We start from the raw sequence: 27,707 nt of genomic DNA, 5'->3' as shown, positions 1-27,707 counted from the left end.
GCTTATCAAGAGGATTCCTATTTGGATATCTTTGAGCATAAACCTATCAAGTAATTTTTCTCACAAAATAAAATTACTAGTAACATATCCAATCCTAGGTGCCCGGTTGCGTAGAGGTACAGCTCTCGCTACCAATTTAAAGGTGTGGGTTCGAATCCCGCAGCCGCCATTTCATCAGCCGACTATTTTTATTAAAATAAAAATAGTTTGGGTACCTAGGTCCACTCAGCCTTAAATGAGTACTTGGGATTCACAATCCTGAGGTAATAATAGGCGGTTGAAGCGTAGTGGTAGCCACATTACCTTCCTTGCATACCGAACGGCTCTAGCATGGCAAGTTGTACCTTCCTACTCCCAAGGCGTTAAATGACGGGATTAATACGGGAGCTATTATTACTTCCGCCAGCAGATGCTGTTCAAAAGAACTGCTTCGTTTTTCTTGATAAAATAATAAATACTTATTTATTATTTTATCAACAGACACCACAGAAAAACTGAACCATCCTGTAAACATTTAAATTAAAACTTACGTTGCGAAGGCCACAAATCAACCGAATTATTCCATATGTTCAGATCGATGTCCTCAATATCTGGAAACACAATCAGATCCTTTGCCTTTGGTGGAGGATTTGAGGGAACCAAAGGTAAAAATGCGCAACAGTGATAGGCGTAGGCCAAAACTAGACTCTGGATGCGAGGGAAGTCTTCTGGAGGTGGAAACTCTCTTAGATTGGGGTTGTTGAAGGTTTTCAAGTGGAGCAGGCGTTCCAGGCCTGCTGATGGCAGATGTGGGAATACGTTGTTTCCAAGATTACTGAAAATAATACTGCATGTGAATATGTATTAGTAGTAGTATAAAAGGTGGTCCAAATTCTATTCGGAAAACTTTCGCAGCATATTCTGCAGATCCAAATAAGTCAAACAGTTTGTATAAATGTATGTGCTAAAATGCGTCGCTTTGGAGATACAAAAACGAACTAAGGAAAGCAATGAATCAATTCTCACGATTCTTTTAACGAACTAGCCGTAGAAGCCGTAGATACAATTCTTATGGATCCTTGCTGCCCACAATTCAACTGAACGAACTGTATTGTAAGTAATAAATCAATTCTCACGATTCTTTGAACAAACAAGTCGTATTCTGATCCGATTCAATTCCTACGACTCTTTTTTACGACTTGTTCGTCAAATTTTATGGATCCGTGCTGACCACGATTTAATTGAACGAACCGTATTGTAAGCAATAAATAAATTTTCACGATTCTTTGAACAAACGAGTCGTATTGTGATCCGATTCAATTTCTACGACTCGTTTATTCAAAATTTATGGATCCGTGCTGGCCACGATTCAATTGAACGAACCGTACAGTAAGCAATAAATCAATTCTCACGATTCTTTTAATGAACGAGTCGTATTGTAATCCGATTCAATTTCTACGACTCTTTTTTACGACTCGTTCGTTCAAATTTTATAAATCCGTGCTGGTCACAATTCAATTGAACGAACTGTATTGTAAACAATGAATCGAATATCTCGACTCATTTTTAATACTCGTTCAGATGAACGAATCGTTCAATCTTTGCCCACCTCTAATTTGAAACGTTTTCCATTTGTTACAAATCTTTTGGCGATCATTCTAGTTTTAAAAGTGTCTAAAAATTTTTCAAAACTAAATGTTTTCCGAGGGGTGTCTCACTTGGGTAAAAAATGTACATGTACTGCCAACATATCGTTTTACTGCCAAGCGACTGCCAGTAACTGCAAAGAAGACTGCCTATGACTGCCATGTAATTATTATAGGCGACTGCCGTAAGACTGCCAATGACTGCCAGCGACTGCCAAGAAAATGTACAGGTAATTTCAGTGGTGAGACACCCCTCGATGTTTTCTATAAAAATATTATTATTTTAAAGAACACTTACAGATCTTCTATTCTTGAGATGGATAGAAATGCATCCGGGTGTATGAATGATATCTCATTACTTTCTAAGTCCCTGTAAAAGATAATATAATTTAATTTAATATACTTACTCAAAAATAGGACTACGTATACAGAGTGGTCCGAATTGTATTTCGAAAACTTCGGCAGAATATTCTGCAGATAAAAATAAGTAAAAAAGTTCGTATAAATGTATGTCCTAAAATGCTTACTGTCAGAGATACAAGGTGTAGAAGTTTCATTTTTATTTCGATTTTTTCTAAATAATTTCTGAAGTAACATCAATATTTGGATGAAAATTGGTGTGGGAGTTTTTTGACATGAGAAAGTTGGGATTTTGGTATCAATATGACTCCTACTAGTAGAGGGCGCCACCTTACACATTATTTTAACTGTTTTGAAGCATACTAACTTTTTGTTCGTACCTGTATAACACTACCAAGCGAAAAAATATACATCTATGTGACTTTTTACGTAAAAATATCTCTTTGTAAGAATCGTTACGAGCAACCGTTTTTAAGATATTTAGAATGGAAATAGACAATACATGTCATTATTGACGAAAAATAAACACGTTGGGTAGATAGTTATTTCACTGAAATAATAAATTTGGGAAATTTTTATTTTTTTAAACTAATCATATATTTTTCTACAAAAAATGACGATAAAACAGTTTCTGTTGAACTTTTGGCACAAAAAACTTTTCAAATTTATGATTTCAGTCTAATAACTATTTAGCCAACATATTTAATTTATGTCAATGATGACAGGTATTGATAATTTCGATTCCAAATATCTCGAAAACCATTACTCGTAGCTATTTTTATCAAGAGACCTTCTTCACGTAAAAAACGTCGTAAATGTATATTTTTTTACTCAGTAGTTTTATACAGGTACGGACGAAAAGTTATTACTCTTCAAACCAGTTAAAAATATGTAGGTGGCGCTCTCTACTAGTAGGTGTCATATTGACATCAAAATCAAATTTCTCATGTCAAAAAACTCTCAGACACCAATTTTCATCCAAATATTGATGATACTTACGAAAAAATTGAAATAAAAATGAAACTTCTACACCCTGTATCTCCGACACTAAGCATTTTAGGACATACATTTTTATACGAACTTTTTTACTTATTTTTATCTGCAGAATATGCTGCCAAAGTTTCCGGAATACACTTCGGACCACCCTGTATATAAAAATAGTAGAAATGTAGCATGCATTTAAAAAAAACTTTTTAAATATCTTTAGTATTGTCAATAGCTTTCATTCCAGTATGAAATTAAAAAAACTAATTGAAATAAAAACTTACAAGACTTGTAGTTTCGACAAGTTATAAAAAGCATCGTAGGGAATGTACTGAATCCTGTTGTGAGCCAGAAGAAGATCATGCATCTGATACATACCCCGAAAGGGCTTGTTCTCTATGGATCCGATCGAATTGCTTGCTAAATCTCTAGAGACAATAAAGTTTTTAGTTATTTTAGCAATTTTTTATGGACAAAAAGTACTTACAATACCCTCATTTCACGGCAGTTGTTGATATCAGGTACAGCCGTCAGTTTATTCGATTTCACGTCTCTGAAAATTTAAAACAAGATTTATAAACATTAAAAAGCTTATTTTTTTAAAGAACTGTAAATATAGTAAATATAATTAGTGCAAATATATTCAGGGCTTGTAGATCTCGATAAAAGAAACATATTTTCTCTTTACCGTTTTTCAAATAAAAAAAATCCAAAATAACGGAATTATAAAAGTTTAAAAATTAAAAAGAAAATTGAGGGCCACCGATTTTTTTCTCTATTCGTATCCTTTTTAGTGCCGTACCCATTTTAATATAACAGATTAATAAATTATAACGGGGGGAAATTTGCGGTGAACAGGCAGCTCTAAAAAGTTTTTTAAAATATACAGAAACATTTTAAAAAATGCACGTTTTTCAACATTTTTGAATATTAGCTTTAAAGCGTATATTTTTCTTAATCTTTTTTCTAGCTTCCTTTGACATTAAGTATCAAACCATCAGACAATTTATTTCTTTCTGTCAAAAAACTAATTATTTGAATTCACAATTTGAATTTTGTATAAGGTACATATTATAAATACTGCCACTAAAACATTATAAAGTTTTCTTATAAAAATATATCTCGTATTTTAGTGATATCAATTGGCAATATAACATGGCCACCAGATTGGGCAGATATAGTTTTTCACATGGCTTGACGTTTAAAGTTGTAAGCTTGGTTAAAAACCAGTCACATATACGCTTTAAAACTAAATCTTAAATAACTTAAAAACGATTTATTTAGGTATAGGAAGATGCATAATCAAAAAGTAACGAATTAAAAAACCTTTTCACTAGTGAAATAAAAAAAGTAGGTTTCCATTTGGAAAAAATGATTTACGATAATTTTTTAATCTCTCAATTCTATGACAGCTACGACCAATATTATATGACATGCAAACAATATAATTTTTGAACTAGATAGCCACATGTCTTCTCTTTATGCCACAGTGGCTGTGGTAATCACGAAATTTGATGTTTAGGCCAAACAATTTTTTTTGACAGGTAGTTTTTTCCTTCAAAAATTTTAAATATTTTTTTTCTCGAAAAACGCTCAATGTTGGTTAGGTTAGGTATAATGAGTGTTTGATATAAAAATTCATAAAATTTTATAGAGAATTTAAATATATTATACAAAAAGAAGGTACCTATTTAAAATATGAAAGTAAAAAATTTAAAATAATAAAAGCTGTAAACTTTGGGTATTTCCGAAACTGCCGCCATACTGATAATATTTTGATAGATATAATTATTGATAGATCTCATTGTGAAACAATGATGTGCAAAAATATCCGATCTAGATATCGTCGTTCTCTAGAAATTTCTAATGCACGTTCAGCCTGGGACACCCTGTATATCGATACTTCCAAAACAAATTACCCGTTGCATATACAGCATGAGGTGGAATCTGTCCAATGAGTCAGAGAATAATTCGACAAATTACATTCAAAAAATGAAAAAAAAATACTATTTACTTGGGAATTAAAACGATAGGAAGAATTGTCAATTTTAACGATTAAAATATTCAACAAAGTTGTTTTTACGGTTATATTTTCCCGGAATTTTTTCAAATTTATCCGAACACCTAACACCTTAACATCCCACAAATGTCCGGGCAAATTAGGGTTACCAACTTTCAAATTAAAAAATAGAGGACGAGAGGGTAAAAAAGAGGCACAGGTGAAACATTTTTTGAAACCTCTAGAATTTACCAAAAAGTTATGTCAATGGTATGCGATTGATGGTCTATTTCCTTAACAATATTTATACTCAAAACTTGTTAAAATAAAACAAACCATTTTCAACAAAACTTTTTTTCAAAACATGAGTACATGATAAGTAAACAGATAAGTAAACATAAAATAGTTAAATTTCTTTATAGCTTCCACAAATACTTCTTCGACTTCTTTTCTGTACAAACGAGTGGGAGTAGCGAACGACACAGATTAACAATTTTTTAAAGCATTGTGGCGATACCATAGGGCGATACACAAACGTTTTTTAGATTTTGAGTTTGATATGTAAAAAAGAGGACTTTTTTAATACGCGAGAGAAAAGAGGACAACGAGATCAAAAAGAGGACTGTCCCCTGGAATAGAGGACGGTTGGCAACCCTAGTGTAAATCCGGATGTATGGAAACCCTACTTTAGAATCATTCTTGGCTGCGCCTGCATACAAATAAACTTACTTATCTTGTTCTTTGATACTTACAAGCTCTTCAATTTGGGGCAGAACGTACATAGGGAGGACGGAACAGCCCTGAGTCCCGCCCTGTCTAGTCTGAGCACTTCCAACGCCCCGGTGCCGTTGAGGTTAGGAAACGTGGACAGTTCCCTGGCGTCCGACAATATCCTGTGATAGAGCAACAAACGGAATAAAGATGCAAATTTGTGCAGAGAGAAGGGAATTCGAGGCAAAAGTTCCTCAGTTACAGAAAGGAGCATCTTAAAATCGCATCCCCTTGTGTTTTAAAACGTTAGACCATCAATATAACTAGAAACGCTCTTACTCGTGTTTCTTGTAAATTTTATGAGTGTCATGTTAGACACAGTGTTTTAAAAACAGTAAACGTTTCTTGACATATTATTAACAGAAAAAAAAACAGAACCATGTCTCCTGAGCATTTTCTTTTTTGACTCATGTCAACACATGCCTTGGTTAATTTTTACGAGCGAAATGAACCACCAACAATTTGCAATTTTTTCAACTATTATTACTTTATTTTTATGTTATTTTTTAATATCACGAAGTGGCTTTGGTGACTATTGTCGTAATGTCATATCGACACTGGTTAGAACTCAATATTAAAATTTAAAAAACGTTAAAAATTAACGATACAGGCTTGGTGTTAATAAATATTAGTAACACTAATACAAGGATACAAAACAGAAAAGAACTAAGGATATTAAAATAACAGTAATAACTAAGAGTACAAACAAGCAAAAAATTTGTCAAAAATATTCTAATGCTTTGTATTGCCTCCCCCGGCTGCTATAACTGTCTGTAGACGTTCGATCATACTGTTAATCAGGCTGTAAATATATTGTGTTTTCCCATCCTTCTTCAAGGGCTAAGCAAATATTCATAATTTTGGCCATCTTCAACAATATCAATTACTTTTGCACAATCTTCGACACTAAGAACATATTCAATTGTACAAAACAATAATCACTAAAGCCACCTCGCCATTATGAAGAATAATATCAAATATAACGATAAATGAAACAATTTCAAAATATTTGTGGCAAATTCATTTTGCTCTTAAAAATTAACCAAGGCATGTTTTGACATGAGTCAAAAAACAAAATATTTAGAAAACATGATTCTGACCGAAAAATAATGTTTTAGGAAAATTTGTTTACGAAATTATTGCACAGAGTGTTTTAAAGATAGGGTAAAAAAACAACTCTTCGATTAACCCTGTATAATCAGTCAAATACTAAAGTTTATAACAAACTAAGTTTACGAATTAAAGTTGATATATTTATATACAGTTTGCTAAAAAAATCCAAGAAATAAAGCTAAAAATAAAAAAAATATAACATTTTAAACTTAACCAAAAATTTTTCCGTTGTTTTTTTGCATCTCAGTGTATTTTCTTTCTTTTTAGTTTTCTTTAAATTAAATTACTAAAAATACTAATCATTAAAATATTTTCTAAGTAAAATGTACATGTAGTAAAAAATTATTAAGAAAAAGCAAGGGATCTTATTATATGAAAGACCAACATCAAGGGAGTCTTGGCCTTGGTTTTGCATTTGCTCATCACTAGTTAATGGTTAAATGTTTATAAATATCTATTATAAAATTATATAAGAATTCTTGCCATTTAACTGCTGATATAGAAATTTAAATCCATGCTGTGGAATTATATAATAATAATTGATTCCGCAATATTTTGTGGAATCGACCCAAGCTCACCTGATGATGGAGTGATGGCTCCGAAACCGGTAGTGAGAGCAGGTTGATATACATTATGAATTAAAACAAAGCGTGGAATTAAATTTCCATATTAGCAGTTAAATGGCAAGAATTTTTTGTATAATTTTATTATATACCTATACTGCAAGAAATTTGTTTTTCATTTTATAATATCTATTATTTGATATAGAAATGACTAATGTCAATTTCCAACCAAACAAGTGACCGTTTTTTGTTTCTATTCGAAAGAATATCACAGGTATATTTTAGTTTCAAATGCCAAAACCACAAAAACTTCTGTATTTTTTTAAATATGTAGTATCTTATTAATGATGGTATATTATTATTAATTCAGGCTACAGAATCCAATAAAAAAATATGTATCTAGGTATTCGATAGTTCAAAATTCTGTAAAGTCTAAAAAAATAAATTGATATTTTTTACTTTTAGTGGCGCAACACATTAACATGATAAAAAATTCTACACAATGTAAATAAGTCTATCTCGTATGTATTTCTGAATGGCTTTAAGTCAGTATTTATGTTAGCTACAGAAAATCCGATCAAAATTGATGTCTAGGTAGTCGATGATCTAAGTTTTCGTCTCTTTTCCAAGCACCAACGGTGGCAAATGTAATCGAAAGAAAGAAAATGCTTAATTAAAATTTGATTTGTTGCTGTGAGAGTTCAAGTTGTAGATGATTTATCTTATTTTTTAATAAGCAAAACAAGTTAATTTCGCTATTTTTATTTCGTTTTAAAGTAGAGGAAAACGTCTAACTTAATTTTAGCGGAAATATGTTTGAAAGTTTCCTTGAAAATTGTCTACAAGAATCTACAAAATTTGTAAAAAACTCATCGTAACCTTATTAGAATATTTTCTCTAATCTAATATGCCCCTTAAGTGCTTTTAAGAAGGTGAGATTTGTTGATGTAAATAATAACTGTTTATATATTTATAATTTATTTATTTTTGTTTCCTAAAATGTTTCAATTAAATGAAAATATGTAAAAGTGGGCAACGCTGTGCCGACCAAGCTTAATCACGCAACTAAAAGTTTATTTTGTATCAAACTTTAAAATTAATATTCAATTTTTTTAGCATAATATATTTTTTTCATAATATAATGTGTTATGACTTACATATATTTCCATTTCATGAATCATCTTGAAAAATTATGAATCATCAAAAAAACCGCGTCCAGTTGGTTTGAAAATGACGATCGATAATTCCCATATAATTTTATATATGAAATGACAGCGATCTTCATTTCATAGCCATTGCTGACGCTGCTTTTTTCGATCATATTGTACTTACAGTCGATGATAAAAGCAATTTAACATAGACTTGTATTATATTTTGCACTCTAATCTGTTAATGTTGTTGTAGGTTTCTACTAATGGATCACCCGGTATGTTGTCAATTCAAGGGGTGTTATGACAATGTATTTTTTCCAGGGTTGGAAAAAATCATGAAAATCAGATTTTTTTTTATTTAAATCCAATTTTTTTTATTTTAATTCAAAACAATATTTAAATCGGATTTCCAAATATCTAGGAGTTATTTCCAATTAAAGACCTTTCCTAAAGGGCTAAATCTTTATAACTTTGCCCGATACCGATAACATTAACAAATCTATGGCGCGTTGTCATTTTTCCACATCGGTCACCAATATATTCCGCAATAAAATTCGTTCGCTTCAGGTCAAAAAGGATTTTTTTTAAACGTCTTAAAAGTATTAATTTTTGTCATTTGAACGTCTAGGCATAAGAGAAAAGCACTGTTACGCCTAAGTACAAAAATATATTATTATACTGATATTAAGTGTCAAATTCAACTTTTTTAGAGCAATTTACAGAGCGTCTAATTTATTTCTGTATTGTTTCTTACTCAGGGTAATAGGTAATCATATTACAGCACTAACATAAATATAAATGAAATGGATTTGTAATCGATTGCGATATAATTATTATATTCAAGTGAGATGATAAAACCAAGATTGTCAGAGAGAAGATGTATGATTAGATTGATTTTTTCCTTTTATTTATTTACATAATATTATAAAGCAAAAAAAAATCATCTAGGGTTACTTATTTTTCTGAGGAAGTCAGAAAAGATAACATAATAAAATGATTAAAAACTATATCGATGTATTAAGCTTGATTTTCATGTGTCCGTTACCCATTGATACGATGGTCTGACCCCGCGGCGCGGCATCGGCACTCTGATTTGATATATTTATCTGATATATTTGGTTTTTCTAGTTTTATTTTCGTTTCTTATGTAATATAGTTGCCAATAGGTGCCCGGTGGCGTAGAGGTACAGGCTCTCGTCTACCAATCTCAAGGTAGGGTTCGAATCCCACACCCGGCATTTCATCAGCCGACAATTTTTATTAAAATAAAAATGGTTTGGGTACCTAGGTCGACTCAGCCTTAAATGAGTACTTGGGATTCACAATCCTGAGGTAATAATAGGCGGTTGAAGCGTAGTGCTAGCCACATTACCTTCCTTTGTATACCGAACGGCTCTAGTATGGCAAGCTGTACCTTGCTACTCCCAAGGCGTCAAACGCTATATACGGGAGCTATTATTATTATTATGTAATATAATCTGTTTTAGTAGTTTTATTTTTGTTGTTCAATAAAAGTTTCTTTCTGTTTCCTAGAGATCCTATTAGGTATGTATATATGTGATTAATTATTTTAACATATTTTAGTTGTGAAAAAAAAAAACAGTAGTATACATATTAGGACATTCAGCTAAATAGTCTAAATAATCTAATTAAAAATCTTAACAAACTTTAATATTAGTAAGATTTAATGTTAAATATTTAGTAAAATAAAATTTAATGTTGTATCTAGAATCTAGACATTAAAAATTAAATTTGATGAAGATATAGTCTCTATATTAGAAGAACCTAGTTCTGCACTAGAGTTTGCACTAGAGAATGGTATGTTAGAAATAGTTCTGTACTAGAGAATGCTATGTATTGGAACAGCAAAATTTTGTCACTTATACATACATTTTAAAATAAATCCGCTTATAGCGGTCTAATGGATTCACAGGAAATTACTTCAAAAATCGGTCCAACATTCAAATTGATGAATACATATATTTTTATATATAGTTTTATAACATTTACAATTATTTTTCGATTTATTAACTGTCATATCTATTATAGAAATATTTTTGTTTTCTAGGACACATTCTTATAACTTTCACAGTTATTTTTTGATTTATTATAATGTTTCAATAAATATTTTTTTTTTGATTTAAATCACATGAATAAAATTAAAAAAATCACTTGATTTAAATCACGATTTAAATCATTTCATGATTCATTTTTTCGAATAATATTAATGTTATTAATACCGTATATTATATCCTACAATGAACTTAAATGATGTTAGCTAGGGGTTAAGTGTATAGAAGCCTGGCGTGTAAAATAAAAATAAAAACGGAATATAATACTTGCAGCTTTCGTAGACGGGGCAGATGAGAGAAAGCATGCGAATCCACGGCTACTAGAGGGTTTCCCTTCAGTTCCAGAAGAGCTAGGGCGGGGGTTTGTTGCAGCAGCCCTCCTGTGATGTACTTAATGCGGTTCCCTGATATAGACCTACAAAGAAAATATTGAATAATAAATAGTTAAAAAAGTCAAATAAAAACTAAACCAACTAAGAAATTTTTAACTTATTTATTTTGATTAATAAATAATTATTATAAATTACATTTATAAAAATATAACATAAATATAATTTTATATACAGGGTGGTACGAACTGTAGTATGAAAACTTCGCCAGAATATTCTGCAGATAAAAATAAGTAAAAATGTTCGTATAAATAAGTAAATATGTCCTAAATAAGTAATATAAGTAAAAATGTCCTAAAATGCTTAGCTTCGTAGATACAGGGTGTAGAAATTTCATTTTTATTTCGATTGTTTTCAAATAACGTCCGAAAAAAGGTCGATATTTAAATGAAAATTTGTGTATGGGAGTTTTTTGACATGAGAAATTTTATTTTGATGTCAATATGACTCCTATTTGTAGGGGGCGCCACCTACATTTGTTTAAATGTTTTGAAAAGTGATACTTTTCGTCCGTACCTCTATAAAACTACCTACTGAGTGAAAAATCTACATTTCCGTGATTTTCTACGTAAAAAATGTCTCTTGGTAAAAATTGCTATAGTCTGTCCAACGACAAGATCCTTGACAGTGATAGATGTGTCTGTCATTTTAATTTCAAAGTAATTTATTTTATTTTACAAAGAAATAAGTTGGTATCACTGGAACGCATAGCAGGAAATTAATATATTTAAAATTTGACTGAAAAGTAATTACTTCAAAATATTGTGAAAAAAAACTGCATAAAATTGAAAATATGTAATCGAGTTATTTTATTTAAAAAAACGGTATTTGTTAATACAAAACAAACAAGAACAAAACACCACATACCAAAAAAAAATATAAAAAAGAACTATTTCTTGCTTTCAAGCTTCAAGAAACTTTCCGCATTTATTATTACATTTATCAATATAACTTATATACAAATACAAATTTATAATATTCCACAGGAATAAATACAACAACATAAATAAAACAAACTATTTTATTAATAATAACACTTACCAAATTGTATACCTTAAAGTTTGATTAATTAACTTTAATCTTAATTTTTTTAAACCAGTACCTTTTGACATTATTTTCTGCAGTACTAACATTCATTATTTACCTATCGTGTGATGTCGATATTTTACAGCTACTCCAGTAGTATATGTTTAGTACGATCCTTGTACCATATACGAGATGCACTTATCTACGACGAGATGGTATATAAACTTTATTGATGATAACTTTACTGGTGTATAAGACTTTCTGCCTGGGCAACGAGTATTAACTATAAACTGTGCTCTGGGTCTACAGTTAATTTTTTCTCGATTTTTCCTCCAGTTGACTTCAAAAGACACAAAACACACGTAATAACACGAATCAAAATGCATCATCTTTCAAAAACGCAGATATTTGATATAAGTTGACGCAAAATTATAACCTATAATTTGACAAGACTTTGACAAGCCTCAAAAATCTAAAGGCCAGTTCATACGCATCGGTGTCCGATGGGTGTCCGTTTGTCGTTCATCGTTCCGTCAAACCAATTAAATTGAAATCTGATCTGTCATTTTTTGAAATAAACCAACAAACAGCATGACGGATTTACATTTAAACCCATCTATAGTTAACTTAAAAAATATTAGAAACTTTGTTTAGTAAAATTAATAGATTGGTATGGGACGTCATCTGCTTTTCTTCTGTCATCGTCTGTCGTAATCTTACCTGAGAAAAAAACAGAGTATACGAGCAACCGTTTTTATATTTAGAATGGAAATAGTCAATACATGTCATTATTGACAAAAAATAAACATGTTAAAGTAGATAGTTATTTGACTGAAATGATAAATTTGGGAACTTTTTATTTTTTTTAATTAATAATAAATTGAAATAATAGAAATAACAATAAAACAGTTTCTGTTAAACTTTTGGTACAATAACAGTTCAAATTTATGATTTCAGTCTAATAATTATTTAGTCAACATGTTTAATTTATGCCAATGATGACAGGTACTGATAATTTAGATTCCAAATATCTCGAGAACCAATACTCGTAGCGATTTTTTATCAAGAGACTTTTTTGCTTAAAAAACCTCGTAAATGTATATTTTTTTAACTCAATAGTTTTATATAGATACGGATAAAAAGTTATTACTTTTCAAAACAGTTAAAAAATACGTAGGTTGTTATATTGACATCAAAATCAAATTTCTCATGTCATAAAATTCCCAGACACCAATTTTCATCCAAATATTGACGCTACTTCATAAATTATTTGAAAAAAATAGAAATAAAAATGAAACTTCAACACCCTGTATCTCCGAAACTAAGAATTTGAGGACATACATTTATACGAACTTTTTTACTTATTTTAATCTGCAGAATATGATTTCCGGTTAACGAAGTTTACAGTTCGGACCACCCTGTATAAATAAAGTTTTTATCAAAATCGCAAATATACATATTACCATAACAAACTTTTTAATATCGAAAGTTAATAATTACTATAGATCCAAACATCCAAACCAACTTTGTGATCTACTGAACTTAGACAAAAAATAACTATTTTGTTTGTTCGCTCTAGTTTTTAATTATCTCTAACTAGAGAAGCTATAAAGGAAATGACTGAAGATATCATAAAAACTTACAATTCTTGTAGATCTGGAAGTTTGGTAATGGCCAAAGGAATTTGTGTCAGGAAGTTGTTATCTAACTCTCTGAAAACAACGAAGAATTATGTAAGCATCAATTCTGGAAATCTACAAATCTTCGAATAGAAAATATTCGTAAACTTATTTATATTTTCTTAAATGATCATAAAAGACCTAAATAATAAAACATCCAAATAAGATTGAGAGAAACATATTTTTCTATTCTGTTCAAGTGATGCTATTTCTATTTATTGGTTATTTATCTACCTACTTACAAAATTCTCAATGACGTCAGATTGACGAAAGCCAGATCATCTATATCCACAATCTTGTTTCTCTTCAATAATCTGCAAAATAGTACCGTATGAAACAAATAAAATTAAAGTTGCGAGTAAAGTATGAAAAATTGTGTTTTATATATTTTTTTCCTAACATGGCAGATGTTTGATTTTCTACACAAAAAATGTTTTTTATCTTTAATAAAAATTGTCTTACTACGTGAAGACGTTTTATCACAGTTTTCTTATATTTATGATCTGAGGTTTTTATAGCCCTTAAATGTAGTTACTTTGATGAACCACAGTTTATCTTGTCTTCTTTTTTCTATGAATTTAATTGAAATGAAATACGCACAAGAAAATCAACAGTAAATGAACATCATCTACAGGGTGTCCTAGTGTTCTGATAAAAGTTCATTTCATGTTTTTATCTGAAATTTCTACTTCAATATTTCTGTTGATATACAGCATTCCATTTTAAATACTACAAATTTATGGTAAAATACAGGGCGGCGCACAGTGGGGTATTAGCATGAAAAAGGTGATCGAAATTCGAAAAAGCAAATGTGTTTAAGAATTCCCAAAAAAAGATAAATGATAAGTTAAATCATGTCTGCAATGAATGGCTTTGCTATGGGTCTGTTTAGTTGCATTCATTTGTTTCAACGAAACGTCAAAGTTGTTACTTCTCACAGATAAGAGGTAAATGGCTAAATTTTATGTCTAAAATTATAAATGTTTTTTGTTCTTGTGCTCTTTTTACATTTATATTATTGTTTTGATTGAAAATGGCTCAGCAAGCTGCAGGTATGTATTCTACAAAAACGTATTATTTATTTTGATATTCTCTATACTAACTATTTTTTTTGCAACTAAAAGTTAGGCGTTCAGAAAATTTGATTAAATTTGTGACATTTTTATTATACTTAGAGATTTAGTTGCGCATTTCGAAGAATTCAGCATATTGTCTATATACGTTTTACTTAGTAAACATTGGGCTTTCATACAGTAAAATAAAATACTGCGACTTTTTGCGACTTTGCTGATAAAATGAGAAAAATATTCTTGGTTTCCTCTAATTTGCCAATCAGTGATATACTAATGCGAGGTGTAAACTGCGATGAAATTGTTGTGTACAAAGCGATCGCATTAGTGCCATTAGCAGTATAACACAATTTGGCATTAGTAGCGACTTTAGTGGTATGGGCATTGCTCGCGGATCAGTCGCAGCATTAGTAGTATTAGTTGCGATATTACTACTGGAATTAGTGGCATTGTCCATGGAAACACTGGAACAGTGATTTTTCTTTTTCTTTTTAGAATCGACGAATTATCCTTTATTTTGTTCATATTATTTCCTCTTTAATTGAAATTAGCAATAATTTATATAAGGTCTACATAAAAAAATTTCGATCAACTATCTGTGTCAAATACCCCACTGTGCGGCGCCTCTCATACACCGCGGAGGCTCCAAGGAGAACGACAGTTTGTATATTGAAATAAAATTATGTGAGCATGTAGGTTAATTCCAAAGATATTTAAACTAACCTAACCTAATCGAGTTTAAATATCTTTGGTTAATTCAGAGCACTTTTTGTCACAGAGTGTCCCCAAAAAAATTTACATATCAAAGTTGTGTTTTTTGTAATGGAACACCCTATATCTTAATTGATTTTTGGATTCTGGGAGAAAAATAAAGGTGAGTTTTATAAGAGAAGTAAAAGACTAAAATGTAAGGTTTTTGACATATTTAACATTTTCTAGAAATAAAGAACAATTTTTTAAATTACAATAAAAGCTACCTAAATTGGAATTTACCTGTTATAACCTAATATGTAGTTAAACTAACTATTGCACTTTAAATTAAATTAAAACTTGATCCAAAAAGTTATACAGGGTGACACAAAATTAATATTGAACATTGGTTACCTTCAAAAGTATATTACTCTTTTATTTCAAATGCAACACCCAGTATATTATTCCGATATTCAATGTAGAATCCATGTCTCTTCAAAATACTGTTAAGGTTGTCTACCCCTCAAACAAAGATTTTCCTAGATATTTTTATTTATATGATTTGATCTAAGTAGATTTTTATTATTTGATAAACTCTAGGTGGCTGTGATATGTCTGACGTTACTTCAACATAGCTGTCTAATTACTCTAACTTTAACAACTAGTTATCATTTTGTGTCAGTTAGAACAAAAAAATATCTCTCTAGAGTTAGTATAGAGTACCCGATGCAGCGTAATATGACGTTACGACAATAGTCATCAAAACGATCTCGTCTTATTAAAAAATTACATCAAAAGTAATGATAACAGAAAAAATTGCAAATTGATCGTGATCAATAATTCATTTCGCTCTTAAAAATTAACCAAAGCATCTATTGACATGATCCAAAAAACAAAATGCTCAGGAGACATGGTTCTTACCGTAAAATTATATTTTAGGAAAATTTACACACGAAATTATTGGACTATTGAATTTATTGTAAAAAACGAAGTTTTGATTTGGTATAAACCCACCGAACCGAAATATACAGGGTCCGGCAATAGTGCGTCGGGCATCTGTAGCTCCTAGAATAAAAAACTTAAGAATTTTTTTGAAGTGCAAACCTAAAGTATGTACCAGGATGTATTTCTGGAAAATATTTTAACTTGTATAGGGTGGCCCAAAAAAGTGTTAGTGGATCTGGATAATTTTTTTTAAATGGAACACCCTGTATATTATTGCATTTTTGGCTTACTTTCAGATCCCTTTACACAATCCTAAGATATGAGTAAATATATTTCGATAGTTTCAGAGATATTAAAAAATAAATAAAAAATATATATTTTTCATCCCTTTTTAAAAAAAAATATTAAAAATACAGGAACTGTTCTGAAATCAAAACTATATTAGATATTTACTTTAGATGGTCTGTTCTTACTTTGCTATAAATATGGTAATCGTAAATCATACAGGATGTTTAATATTTTAAGCCAAACTTTCAAAAATATAAAATAATTTTTCTTCGTTTTTTTTAAATGGAACACTTTGTATATTATTTTTTTATTAGATGGAGAATTAAAAAATGAACATTTTTTGTACTTAAAGTATTTCAAAATTTTTAATAGTTTTCCGGATACACGCAGTATTATTTCATATGGCGCTTTCAATGGTAAAATACGAGAGAATAATCATTGGGTGGCTTTGATGAAAATTTACTGTGGAAAATGCCGTATTAAATACAAAACCGAGAAAATCTGCGAAATACTCTAAATACAAAAAATGTTCATTTTTTAATTCTCCATTTAATGAAAAAATAATATACAGGGTGTTCCATTTAAAAAAAACAAAGAAAAAATATTTTATATTTTAGAAAGTTTGGCGTAGAATTTTGAACATCCTGTATGATTTACGATTACCATATTTATAGCAAAGTAAGAACAGACCATCTAAAGTAAATATCAAATATAGTTTTGATTTCAGGACAGTTCTTGTATTATTAATATTTTTTTAAGAAATTCTGAAAAATATATAATTTTATTTATTTATTAATATCTCTGAAATTATCGAAATATATTTACTTATATCTTAGGATTATGTAAAGCGATCTGAAAAGGAGCTAAAAATGCAATAATATACAGAGTGTTCCATTTAAAAAAAAATCCCGATCCACTCACACTTTTTTGAGCCACCCTATAGAAGTTAAAATATTTTCCTGGAATACATCCTAGAACATACTTTAGATTTGCACTTAAACAAAATTCTTATGTTTTTAGTTCTAGGAGCTACAGATGCCTGACGCACTATTGCCGGACCCTGTATAAGCCACTAAAATAATAAAAAATAATGCCAACAAATTTATCTACAAACTAATACCATAATCATAAAAATCGGATTACAAATTCAAAAGTTATGAAACATCAAAATTTTAGAGTGGCGGAATGTTGTGCCGGGGAGTTATATATTATATATATAGGTATATTTGATTCATCTTGTATGATTTTAATAATATTTTAAAAACTATTTTAAATGATCTTTTATGGAATATTTGACCCCCTGTAAATCTTCAAACTTTTAATGTGTGTTTTTTATTATATACAGGAAAATATAGTATATACTAAAGGAAAAATCTTTATTTATTCTAAAAGAAATGAAATAATTCCTAGTATTCGATAAACACATAATATATTGCTTTTCCATGTTTGTCGAATTTCTTTTTAGGGGAAATTTTTGGAGAATATCACGTTTCCCATTTAACGCTGAGTGTTAGAAAGCAAGTCCTGCCCTTTTTGAAGTAGACCGAACAAACACTTAACAGGAGAACCAACAAGTATGTATATACAAGATGTTAGGGTTTTCTTCAGATGTATTTCTGTGTTTATAAACTAAAAATATTATATGTAGTAATACAAAAAAAAAAGAAAATAATTCTGGATAAAAATAAGCTCTCATAATAATATAATCAGAAAAATATTATCTAATTTAGAAATTCGAAAAAATAAAGATATTATAGTTATTATTAGGGAATGCAATCCCGCAAATGCTGGATCCCGCAAATGCGGGATCCCTCTGAGATTCCGCGGGATCGAAGTTGCGGGATTTATCGTGCGGGATCCGCGGGATTGACACATTACTACTGGGTAACAGAATCGATCTCGATCAAGGTCAAACCCCTTCATTCCGGGCCGATGAGTCGACACTTGGAACCCCGGGGGACCCGTTTAACTAGAACTTGTGGACAATTTCGTCAAATAAAGTGCCGGACATAATTTTAGGGTAAATTTAAAGTTGAATATCTCTTGAACTAAAAAAGATTTTGGGATGCGGTTTGAACCAGGTTTTAGATGCATCTATTGTGATTAAGATGCTATGTGGTTTTCGAAAATATATTTAGCGAATTCTCGTATACAGGGTGTTTTATAAGAGAGTGAAAATTTGGTCAAGAATCTTTTTTACCGCAAATTTACGAGTTTTAAAAAATCGAAATTTTGACCAAGTACGACAAATCTGTATTGAAATTAGAAAAAACAATTTGATCGGTTTTTTAATTTTTTTTTGTTTTAAGGAAAATTGACTTTTTTTCGAAAAATATGCATTTTTAGTCATATGTATGAAGTGGTACAAAAAGCTTTGTACATTCTGCATATGCCAAAAAATTATTGATATAGACTGTATCTAAAAGCAGATAACTAACACAAGTTAAAAAAAACTTCAACATAAGAATAATATTTTTATTTATAAAATAAGTTTTTTTATAAAATTATTTATAAATTATAATAAAATTTAAGTTTATTTAATATTAAATATATTTTTTGAACACCCTGTATAAATCGGTCCAAATTTATGTACAGCTAGTTTAAGATACACGCTATATCAATATATTGTGTGCCTATGCAAAATGTACAATGCCTTTTGTACCATTTAGGATCAAATGTATGACTATTGTTAGAGTCCCGCAATTTTGCGGATCCGCGGGATTGATTGCTTTAATCCCGCGGGTTTGCGGGATTGAGATTTTGGTGCGGGATTGCATTCCCTAGTTATTATTAAATACATTTCTTATTAGAAGTTTTAAACGATATATACTTACAAAACTAGTAGGCTGTTCAATGAAGGAAATGCTCCAATGGTTATCCTAGGTATTTGGTTATTACCTAAATTTCTGTAACATAATAAAAATGTGTAACTAAAGTGTCAAAAAATAAGTTTTTTTATCAACCCAGAAATATTATAATAAAATAATTATGATTTTTCCACTTGTTGTAGCTTTCATTACCAAATCCTGTATTTTTAAACCACTTATACAATATATCTACCTATATACAGGGTACACCACAAAACTGCATTAAAAAATAATATAAGCAAACATGCTATCATTTTTCCAACGACATCTACTTAAAAATAAATAGCTGTCAAATACTATAAAACTAAATCATGCCCATATCATGTCTAAAAAAGAAAATGTTTATAATCTGTAAGAGAATTTTGGGAGTTAAACAAGATAAGTTATAAGATTAATGCTATCCTTATTTCACTGATAAAAAAGGTAGACTTGAACTAACGTCGTCATCGTTCTTGAAAAAAAAAAATTAGTGGCAAGAGAATTTATTTTAACGTAAAAAAAAATATTTTGCCTGAAGAAAAACTCTCTTAACTCAAGAAAACTTGTTCTCTTGAAAAATTCGAAAATTTCTCTTGAATCTATTTTCATTCAACCAAATGCAAGTTGCTTTGTTTTAAGATAATAACAAAAATACGCTAGGAAGTACTTCATTCAAGAAACATGGCCATTTTTCCAATAGCTAAATACTCTTTTGATGAAAAATAATAACGACACGGTGAACAAGACGATGACGAAGGACGGTATATACTATATACAATCAGTCGGCAGTCCGATCAGTCGCAAGTCACATTTCATAGGTCGCACGTCGCAATCGTCGCACATCATAGTACGGATTTTTTTGCTTGGAATTTTCCACTTGGAATTTTGCATAATTTGCTTTTTAAACGCATATCGTATAACAAATTAGTAATCGTTATTAACATGCATTTGTCATTTTTTATGGACACATTTTAGGATATATGGATTCTTTAAAGGAGTTTCTGAAAAAATGGAAGTTGAAGCATTTATTTGCTATATTTGAAGGTAAGAGACACTTACTTAATGCACCTGTTTAGATAATACATGCGTGACTATAGATAGAATAAGAATATAGGTATCGATTGTTTTTATGCAAATAATTACAAAAATTTTAGAATTTCAAGTCGTCGTATTAAAAAATTTAAAATATGACCAAAGCTTATAATTTTAATAATGTCTTTGCTTTACTTTGATTTATCGTGATGTAACATTTTTTTGTAATTTGTAGAGTGATGAACCACCCCAAAAAATACCAAGGAGTGAAGAAGCAGAAATAACTACTACCGAGGAAAATAATATGACTTTACTTACTACAGACCAGGAAAACCTAAATTTATCAGAAAATAATATACCTAGTAATATGCCTGTATATGCCTGTATATGATGTATAGACTTCTCTTAGATCAAAATAAATTTTAGTTGAGTCAATGGTATTCGCTATTGGTTTAAGAAAATTGTCTCTTTAATCAAGAAATGTCCCTTTTCAATCAAGAATTTTTGCATGAATCAAAGAGACTATTGTTCTTGTAGCAAGAACTTCTTTGCATATTAATTTTGGGTCAAGAGTGAAATACTTTGGACAGATAGATTCTTCTATTCTCTAAAGTAATTTTTTAAAGCTTATGAATAGATAGTTAATACTTTGGGTAAAGAAACGTCGTTCTTGTCCCTATTGAAAAGCGCCAATCTTTTGGGTCAAAGTCATATTCATTTCGACTGAAAGATCCTTTTTTTCAGTGTTCTTACCTAATAATAAGAAATAAAAACTACATTTATTTAAAACGAAACTGAAAAATAAGTATTTATAGCAGATTGAAGACTAGCTGGTAAACTATACAATAATGCGAAAATTTTGGTATGAATTCAAAACTATCTTCATTATCCTGTTCAGGGATATTGGAACAAACTTATTAAATTATTGTACTGTCGTCGTCGCTCCCTGATAGGTGTGCAGAGTGTTATTTTAAAATAATGGCTAAAAGTGGGTGAATATACAGGGTGTCCCAGGAATAAGTGCAAGTATTTTAAGTGATAGCATAGTTCAACTCCAGAAACACGCCAAGGTTTTTCTTGCGAAAAAAAATGTTAAACATTTTATATTTTTCTTCACATTTTCAGCAAAATATTGAAAAACTTTTGAGTGCCGCTTGTTAAGTTTCCGGAAATTTGTTTATAGTGCTTCGAGAGAATGCAATGTTGCCACTTCCTACTTTATCCACATTTTGTATCTTTATAAATTATAAGTTCGCATTTTTAAATTTTTACAAAAAAAATATTGTTCTGGTAATTGCTTGGTATTTGCGGCTGTTTCGCGATTGCTGCCAGCGGCTCTCAAAATCTTGCCATTATTTTGTTTATCAAAAAACCAAAATGATTCAAACTGAGATTTAAGCATCTGCTTTAACTTTCTCAAATTTGGCTAGTACACCCATTTGTAATGAATCTTTTGTTTGAGTTTATATGCATCCGTAACATATTTAAAAGCAAAAACTAACGCCAAAATTAAATTTTACCTAAACCGGTCAAAAAAAAATCCACATGATGCGCATATTACTTGTGATAATATAGACACATATCGGTAAAGCTTTTTATTTTTTCGATACTAAACAAAGACGAAACCATCTTTAGTGGAATCTTGGCATTTAAAAGGGGCGAGTTAAGACGCCATTTTTATTCCTTAACTAACAATTTCTCTTAAACGAGGCAGAAAATGCAGCGTCATCATCTCGGCTCCGCTACATTTCTTTTAATGAACCGGAAGATCCACAGACCAAGCAAAAGTAAAAAGAAAAAGTCTTTTTTATCTTTGTCGTTATTTTATTCGACTTATTAAAGGTTAAATTTAAATTAAAACCTGCAGTTTAAATAAAAGTAGATTGCTTCGTTAATTAAATAAAATGGTAATAAATTAGTAATGTCATTATAATGCTTGAGAACTTGAAGGTATTTTTATATATTATCCATTTATTTATTAGTATATTCTATATCAGCCATTAATAAATAAATTGAAGTATGTTTGAACAAACGGTTGGACGCATTGATTTTTATTTTTAGTTGCAATTTTGGCAATTTTATTTCAACTTAAATTAACATTTCATACAGAGTGTGTCATCTAATAAGGCCCAGTATCAATTTTATTATTATAATTGTAACACAGCCAAAATTTGTTTTATTTGGAAATATCTAGTAAGCCATGAACTTTTTCAAAAATTTGAAACGCGCATATTTATGACCCCACTTTGTGCCTTCTTGGACATTGCAGGGGCGTTTGACAATATACCTCACAAGGTGGTCAAGCGATCTCTTGAAACAAGAGGGGTGAACAGTACGATAATTCTCTGGTTTTGGGAAATGCTCTCAACACGAACAGCAGAGGCTGAGATAGGTACCAAAACTGTAGTTGTTAAAACAACGCAAGGAACTCTACAAGGTGGAGTGACCTCCCCCCTACTGTGGAGCTTGGTAGTGGATGAACTACTGGAAGAATTAACTCTACCGGGAATACACTGCATAGGGTACGCAGATGACATAGTCATCATTGCACGGGGGAAACATAAAGGCACCCTGTGTGATATTATCCAAAGAGGATTCCGCATCGCTGAGAAATGGTGCAGGACTGTCGGGCTGAGTATTAACTCAGATAAAACCGCAGTAGTGCCATTCACCAGAAAGCGAAGTTTGAAAAACTTGAAAAGAATCCATCTAGATGGAAAGGAAATACTGCCATCACAGGAAGTGAAATATCTGGGAATAACCCTGGATAGTAAACTTCTCTGGAACAGGCATATTAAAAACATTACCAGCAAACCACAAAGGCTCTCATGATATGCAGAAGACTGGCGGGAAATAGGTGGGGCTGCGCCCCTAACATTTTGCGCTGGATGTATACTATGATAGTAAGACCCATGATTACTTATGGAGCAGTTGCTTGGTATACAAAACTAGAGCAACGTACAGCAAGGCAAAACCTGTGCAAAGTAAAGAGACTGGCATGTGTCTGCATCACAGGTGCCATGAGAACATGTCCAACAGCAGCAATGGAGGTCATTCTAGACCTAACACCACTGCACATTGTCGTCGGTAGTTATGCCAATGCGACAATGATTAGAATGGTTACTGACGGAAACAGTACTGGGAGAATTTTCAGGTCAGGGGATTGGAACACCCTCAAAAAGAAAATTCCACTTCTCCAACTCCCAGTGGATGACATACCAAGAATTTACAACTTTGAGAAACACCTCACTGTAGTATTGAGTAATAAAAAGGATTGGAAGAAAGAGACGCTTACTCAGCATATAAAAGACCATACCATCATGTGGTATACGGATGCTTCCAAAACCAAAGCAGGGACAGGGATAGGAGTATTTTGACCGAAAACTGAATACTCCGAAACAATGGGGTTTCTAACAGGACACTGTCTCCTCAACGAACACCTCAGTAGGCTGAAACTGAGAAACAACGGCGAATGCAGATTTTGTGAGGAAAATGGGGAAACACCAGAACACCTTATCACTGAGTGCGCCGAGACGACGACCATTCGTGCCATGAACCTTGGTACGTCTGATGTCGAGGATGGAGAGCTGACCTCTGTGGAGCCGTCTCAGATACTGGCTTTTCTTAAAGCCCTGAGACTAAATGTATGTATGATGAGCTATAACTCGTTATAACTCAAGAAAGGGGAACACAGAATAGATCTATAAGGTCGCGGTGATTAACTCCCCTCCTAAACATTCTACATTCTACATGATCCCACAAAACTGCAATTCTTTTCTCATTTAACCGACCCTCTATCTCCAGTAGCTTCCGAGATACCCATAGAGAACATCGTAGGAAACTCACCTTGTATACCGGGTGCCTCTCAAAAGTGGCTCACCACTATAACGTTTTTATTTTTTCAGATAAGAAAACGGGATTTGGGTTGTATACGACATAAATTGGGATTGATTTATTCAATTGGTCACTTCCTGTTTCACCGGAAATGACTACAACTTTTGATTTTTATATGGCACCCTCGGTATATTTTTACTTCATTGGATATAAAATGACACTCTGAATAGAATAACATATCATACGTCAACTTTTGACATTTTCGGTTAAAAACAAATTAAAAATATTATCTGAGAAAATAAAAAAGTTATAGGGGTAAGCTTTTGGGACGCACTCGGTATACAACCGGTAGAGAGTCTACGTGCCCTTGACGAGTATGTCACCGCAAAACAGTGGCTACAGCAGTTAGCAGTATATAAGGTAGGATTATTATCGCATACAGCAGTATATAAGAGGGATAATGGAGGTGATTAACGGGATTACCCCCCCCCCTCCTGAAAGAAATTTATAAATAAGATACAATAGGCTTAAAATATCTTGCATACGTAAAACAAAATTGCTTTCAAAAGAAAGAATCTTTACGAAAAATTGTTTTTCTTCAACATTATATTTTCGAGGAACCGAAAAAAAATGTGACACAATAACTGGGCTGTAGTCTGCAAAAAAAACTCGAAGCAATATAACGGTTAGGCTGGTGAGTGGATGCGCGCATTTGGCAAATTTACGAATATTAGCGGAAATTTGTGCGCGTTCTTGCCTGCTTTTTCCGCTCGTAGATCATATCCGCCGAATAAATCGCCCATATATCATCCGAGTGTCGTATATCTTTGCCGAGTTATTATCGGGGGATTCCCCGTACCCCCCGCGCTCCTGGGCGGTTCCTTTGCCTCATTTTTATCGGGGTTAATACCGGAATGCGATCGGGAACGAGACCAAAAAAAAAAAAACGAAAAGACGAGACCAAAAAACAAGCTTGTGGATTTTTTGACGATTTATGTGGTTTTATTAATACGATTGGTTAAGATAATATAGTTAGGTTTTAAATATACTATAAAATTATAGAACGTATCAAGAAGAAATCAAATAAGTTTTTCAGATTTTTATTCCCTTAAACCATTTTTAAAACTTGTCAATATTTAGAAAATAAAGAAGGACAACAATGTTTGTTGTTTTTATTTATTACAGTCCCCACGATACCATTTTTAGTTTATGTGGAAAATACACAGAAAAAAAAGTATTTTCGACAATAGTCATATTATTGAGAGCATATAAATTACTTATTCATACAAAACGAAGTGTAGTTTGCAGAACTATTATTATCATTTTAGTTACAATATAGGGTTGGTGCATTTTAAAGAATTTTTAAAATTCCGACAGCAGCGCTCGATACGGCACAAATCAGAACTGTCCGACTGTGTTAATTTGTTACAGTCCTGTTTGAAACAGCATACCGAGTGGTGCATCGTCGTTTGAAACATTGGAAATCCCATGCATAATTTGAATTGTCCAGATATTGGCTCCCCTGTTAATTTTACAGCAAAGTTGTAAATAGTTTTTTTAAAGGTCTGCGTATGCTGAATACACATGTCAAATTTAAACAATTTTGGACAAGCCGATTTTAAGTAATCTAAGAGAAACTTTTTAAATTAACACCGAACAAGTAAATTGTTACCTAATACATTGGCAAAACCAGGCAAACGCCAACGTACCTTAAGTTGTCATCCTATAATTTTAACAACGTCAAATTGTATTTTCTAAACGTTAGGCTTTGCGTTAGGCTTTTGCCTCATTCGAACCAGTTTTAAATTACAAAAATACACTTTGGGGACACTAAGCGTAGGTACTATAATGTAGAGCACAACAAATTGCATCTGACAATAATAAAATCATTTGACAACTTATTAAGGTATATTAACATTTGATTGGTTTTGCACTGTTACATGTTTTTTTTTCACAATAAGGGGCCGTCCCGTGTCGGAAACACTGCGAGATTTATTTTAATATCTCTGTATCTATCCAAATATATGTATTTAATCATATCTTAGGATTATGTAAAGTGACCTGAAAGGAAAATCATCCCAATCCATTTACTCTTTTTTGAGCGACCCTATAGAACTTAAAATATTTTTCTGAAATATATCCTCCTACATACTTTAGATTTACACTTAAACAAAATTCCCAAGTTTTTTTATTCTAGGAGCTACAGATGCCCGACGCACTATTGCCGGACCTTGTATATTCTGAAAAATTTCAATTACATCGAATCTTGAAAGGTTTAGAATGATACCAAAAAAGGTAAAATAAAGAAAAGAGCAAAACATATAGGTTGTCGTACTTAATTAACAGAATTCATTAGACAAACAAGAAAAAATGTTTTTAATTAAATAAACTTGTTTATAACAACCTAATACATTTATTAATTCCACGTATATATCAAATCAAATTAAATTCACAAATATTTTTAGATATATATACAGGGTGGTCCGAATTGTATTTCACAAACTTCGACAATAAATTTTGAACTAAACGTCAGTATTTGGATGCAAATTGATGTATGGGTGTTTTTTACATTAGAAATTGGATTTAGTTGTTAGTATGACTTCTACCTGCACGGGGCGCCACCTATATGCTATACGATTTTCAATTGTTTTGAAGAGTGATAACTTTTCGTCTCGACCTGTATTACACTCCCCCCATTGAAAGAAAAAATGCACATTTCCGCCGTAAGAAATGTTTTCTCAAGATATATGGAATCGAAATAATCAATACATGTCATCATTGACAAACATCAACATGTTGATTAGTGTTAAGGATATGACATATATAAGAAGTGGCAACTGCGCGAGGAAGTGGCAACGCGGGTGACCTTGTGTCGGTTGACAGAAGAAAAAGACAGACTGAAATAAGACATTGCAATGGGCTCTTTCACAAAAAATAAAATACCCAATTCAAGGACAAAATATGAAATAGAAGACTATTTTCAGTATATTTATCCAAAAAAAAAATAGTTCCATAACATTGAATAATTTTTCGAAATTAAATTAAAAATTCACTTTAATTCGAAATAATTTTAAAATGCCAATTGATGACGTATGAAAAATACGCCCAATCACATTGCAGAACCGTGCTTGTGCGCCAGCCAACAACTGGCAACATTGCGATTTGATTTGAGCAGCACCACCTCAACTCAAGGCCAATCAACATGATATGGGCAAGGCAAATATGGCGGCGAAGGCAGCGCATTATTAAATTGTTTACCTTTAACCTGAA

At 31.3% G+C, this 27,707-nt stretch overlaps 1 protein-coding gene across 1 annotated transcript in view; it reads right to left on the bottom strand.

Annotated features, from left to right (window-relative positions):
* LOC115875891 (leucine-rich repeat-containing G-protein coupled receptor 5A-like) overlaps nt 1–27,707 on the bottom strand; it is a 327,679-nt gene that overhangs the window by 12,961 nt on the left and 287,011 nt on the right. The window contains exons 7-15 of the mRNA XM_030891455.1: nt 19,560–19,631; nt 13,975–14,046; nt 13,697–13,765; nt 10,910–11,053; nt 5,721–5,861; nt 3,457–3,522; nt 3,254–3,397; nt 1,924–1,995; nt 531–814 (exon numbers count right to left, since the gene is read on the bottom strand). Of these exons, the coding sequence (XP_030747315.1) occupies nt 531–814; nt 1,924–1,995; nt 3,254–3,397; nt 3,457–3,522; nt 5,721–5,861; nt 10,910–11,053; nt 13,697–13,765; nt 13,975–14,046; nt 19,560–19,631 (1,064 nt within the window). The remainder of the gene's footprint in view (nt 1–530; nt 815–1,923; nt 1,996–3,253; nt 3,398–3,456; nt 3,523–5,720; nt 5,862–10,909; nt 11,054–13,696; nt 13,766–13,974; nt 14,047–19,559; nt 19,632–27,707) is intronic.

The sequence above is a fragment of the Sitophilus oryzae genome, unplaced genomic scaffold, assembly GCF_002938485.1.
Source record: "Sitophilus oryzae breed Bouriz unplaced genomic scaffold, Soryzae_2.0 scaffold_1396_pilon_pilon, whole genome shotgun sequence".
NCBI classification, from domain to species: Eukaryota; Metazoa; Arthropoda; class Insecta; order Coleoptera; family Curculionidae; genus Sitophilus; species Sitophilus oryzae.
The sequence above is the reverse complement of the archived record's forward strand: the minus strand, read 5'-3'. Positions and strand labels throughout refer to the sequence as shown.